The sequence below is a fragment of the Tupaia chinensis genome, unplaced genomic scaffold, assembly GCF_000334495.1.
Source record: "Tupaia chinensis unplaced genomic scaffold, TupChi_1.0 Scaffold000018_1, whole genome shotgun sequence".
Classification (NCBI taxonomy): domain Eukaryota; kingdom Metazoa; phylum Chordata; class Mammalia; order Scandentia; family Tupaiidae; genus Tupaia; species Tupaia belangeri.
The window spans coordinates 408,362-412,017 of NW_006159448.1; the positions used below are offsets into that span (position 1 = coordinate 408,362).

General features: G+C 43.2%; 1 protein-coding gene across 1 annotated transcript in view; it reads left to right on the forward strand.

The window, feature by feature from the left end:
• Positions 1 to 2,043, forward strand: part of PTH2R (parathyroid hormone 2 receptor) — a 135,708-nt gene extending 133,665 nt beyond the window's left edge. The window contains exon 13 of the mRNA XM_006140066.3: positions 784 to 2,043. Within this exon, the coding sequence (XP_006140128.1) occupies positions 784 to 1,179 (396 nt within the window). The 3' untranslated portion in view covers positions 1,180 to 2,043. The remainder of the gene's footprint in view (positions 1 to 783) is intronic.
• The last annotated feature ends 1,613 nt before the right edge of the window (positions 2,044 to 3,656 follow it).

Below are 3,656 nucleotides of genomic sequence, written 5' to 3' on the forward strand. Positions count from 1 at the left end.
TTCAGCAGCATTTGAGAAGCAAAAAATAGTACACAGGGCTGGTCAGGGTAAACGCATTAGGCCAACTGTGTCTGCTAGCGGGCATTTATCTGAGTTGGGGTTCTAGCTTCCCAGAGACTGGGAGACAGAGCCTCTCATTCTCCTGGGTGATGATTTTTAGAGAGGATGGCTCTCACGCACTGGAGAGAGAAGCTTCTGAGCTGCAAGAGCTACAAACATTTACAGTTGTGAGCCTTTAAAATAAATGCTCTAAGAAATGGGAGTCAGGAGCCTATGGCCAGGTGTGTGCTGGTGAGACCAAGCAGCAACATTTCCTGGTAGCCTTGAGCCTTCTCGGCAGGCACTTTAAGGGGCCTGGGGTCACTGTGGGTTGTGACTGTTTGCTGCTGGAAGCCACACTAGAGCTTGGTCAGGTCTCTGCAGTTGCTGGGGTGGTCATGTGAGGCGAGTTCTGCACTTCCTGCTGGTATTATTTCTCTCTTGTTTCTCTTTCCATTTGAGTCTTCTTTTCCCTTCCCTAAGTCAGATACTTGAACTGACTGCATTTCACCTCTATTTCAAACTGAACCTTGGACAAGTCCTTTAATTTCCTTAAACTTCCTTTTGCTCAGCTCCAGAAATAACACCTATCTCCACTGTGTCTTGAGTTTGAGAGAATTTATATAAAGTCCCCGACCCATGGAAGAACCTCAGTCGATGATTAGTGCACTCACTGAAATCAGGAGGTCATCTTTTAACAGGGTTGCCGGGGTTCTGATACACAGCATGTTCCTTGTGGCTCAGGTCCAGGCTGAGGTGAAGAAGATGTGGAGTCGGTGGAACCTGTCCTTCGACTGGAAGAGGACGCCGCCGTGTGGCAGCCACCGGTACGGCTCAGTGCTCACCACCCTGACGCACAGCACCAGCAGCCAGTCGCAGATGGCAGCCAGCACGCGCATGGTGCTCATCTCAGGCAAAGGCGCCAAGACCGCCGGCATCCAGCCTGACAGCCACGTGACCTTGCCCGGCTACGTCTGGAGTAACTCTGAGCAGGACTGCATGCCACCCTCCATCCACGAGGAGACCAAGGAAGGAAACGGGAGGCTGGAAGACGATAGGCCAACGGAGGAGGCTTCCAGGCCGCTGGAATTTAAGTCAGACACTGAAGGATACAAAGGGAAAACAGAGGATGGTCTCTGAACCACCTCTGTGGCTTTACCAGGCTGGGGCATCTGGTCCTGTGAAAGAATGTTGGCAGAGCCTTCTGTGGGAGCCCCAAGCTTGCATATTTAGGGTTAAGCTGTTACTTTACAAAAGTTGTCAAGTTTCACAAATTGAGTCTTATAAATACCTAATGGCACTAAAGAAGAGTTGTCAATGGAGTAGTTTATTACCTTATTTTGGCACCAAATTGCTCTCGAGGGTGTGGCACTTGCTGTGTGATTATTCTGGTTTTTGTTTTGTTTTGTTTTGTTTTTTCCTCTGCTACTTTTGTGTAGAAGAAGTTTCAGTTGCTCAACTATCATTTTCTCTCAAAGATATCATCCTCAATATAATGGAGACCGTTGAGTAGGTGTCATTTTCCTTTTAAGAAATTGCCACTCTTTTTTTCTCTTTCTCATTTTCATACACTTCCATCGTGTCATTTTGCTTGTGCAGAGCAGCAGTTAGGGTCCAAAAACCTTATGTTGAAAGAGGAATGATCTAAGAACAAGTACACACTGGAAAATTAATTGGCTGAATATAGACAAAATAATATGATAAGTTTGCTTCTTTTGAAGCAAGCAAAAGCACTCAAGAACATTATTTCACACATCTCTCCTTTTGAGTATCTCCTTTGTTACCAACCAAGCCTCGGGTTTTCACCCCTTGTTCTTTGCACACCATGACTTGTAGAAGGGTTTCCTCAGTTACTGAGCCAGTGTCTGCAAACCGATTTTATTTGTAATCATTTACCATTGATAGCAAGTCACACTGCATCTGTGTCGTTTCCTTCTTCATCCTATTACTATGTTGCATGTGGCATGTGGGATAAGTTAAAAGTTTGTTTTAAAAATGCATTTTGGGTCCCTTTAAATTTTCCTTTCGATGTCTCATTTTACTTTTGAGAACCTACTAACTTCTTGCCTCTAAATCCCCAGAGAGCAGCATTTAGCTTTTGCTAACTGGATTGAACTTGCCGTTTCCAGCGTGCTGCAGTGTTGAAGACATTACTGAGTGCATGTCACCTATCGGCAGGCATCCTGTTACATTTTTACAAGCATTAACTTAGTCAACCCTCACTACAAACTTAGAGTAGTTTTATCACTGTCTCCCGTTTTACTGATGACTCACACAGGTGGAATAGCTTGCCTGAAATTGCACAGCTCATGTTTGACTGAGCGTGGTTACAGACATAGAGCTATTGACTCGAGTCCTGTGTTCGTAATCATTTATGTTATATTTTCATCAGTATAGAATGACAGTTCATTATATATCGTCAATATATAATGATAGTTCATTAACCAATCAAAATAGTCAAGAAACGCATTCTGAGTAGAGAGAGTTTTAGGAACTTGTAATATGTTTTAGCTGCTGACCCTTTCCATGTAGTGGAAAAGACATAGCTATAGGAAATAAGAAATATGACAGATAAATATATTTCCAGGTAAAATAACACCGATCAAGCTGATTTACGTCATTTTGATAAATGAATTAACAATTTTGCAAAGAGTGACATGATGAATATGATGTCCCGAAATCTACATACCCTTCCATGCTTTTTCTTTCCTTCCGTTTTTATGCTATAGTGTACGTCATTTCCTTCCTTTTCTGTTTACAGGTGTCTATGTGTGTATTTAATCCATCTTATTCCGTTCTATAGTGTCACGTCCCTAGCCTGCCTTCCTTTTTGGAAAGAACCATCTAGGCTAAACTCAGAGATTAAATTTAGTTCTATTGCCAATTGTAGGCAAGACTTTATGAAATCATTTAACTTCCTTTATAGTCTAATTTCTCTGTGTTAAAATGAAGACAATATCTGTCTGTCTTAGCGAGATACTCTTATGGAAAGAGAAATCACATTCTCAAAGGACTTTGTAAGATAAAATTTCTATATAAATACCTGGCTTAGGTTGTGGTTACATTATTGCCTCGAGTTAAATCTTTTTTTTTTTTTTAGAGGTTTTTTTGCTATAGGGCGCGTGCACTCGCAAGCAGAGAGAGACAGAGAGACAGAAAGCGAGAAATCACCCCCCAGGGGGGATGGCCACACGGTAGTCCTTTCTCCTCCAGTCTCCTCTTGGGATCTTGGGCACGCATGCACATGCGCCTGGCATGAGTTTTAAGCCACCATGTCCGGGACGCGAACCGTGGTCGACTACATGGGAGTCCAGCAACATAGCCATTCCGTTAACTTCTGGTCCCAAAATTTATTTACCTTTAGAGAGATTTTTGCTATAGGGTGCATGTGCTTGCCCAAGAGAGACAGACAGAAAGCGAGAAATCACCTCCCAGAAGGATGGCTACGCCACAATCCCTTCTCTTCCATTCTCCTCTCAGGATTTTGGACAGATATACACATGCGCCCGGTGTGAGTTTTAAGTCTCTGGGTCTGGGACTCAAACCACAGTTGACTACATGGGAGTTCAGTGACAAAGCCATTATTCATCTGCTGGTTGCTAAAATAGATATATTTG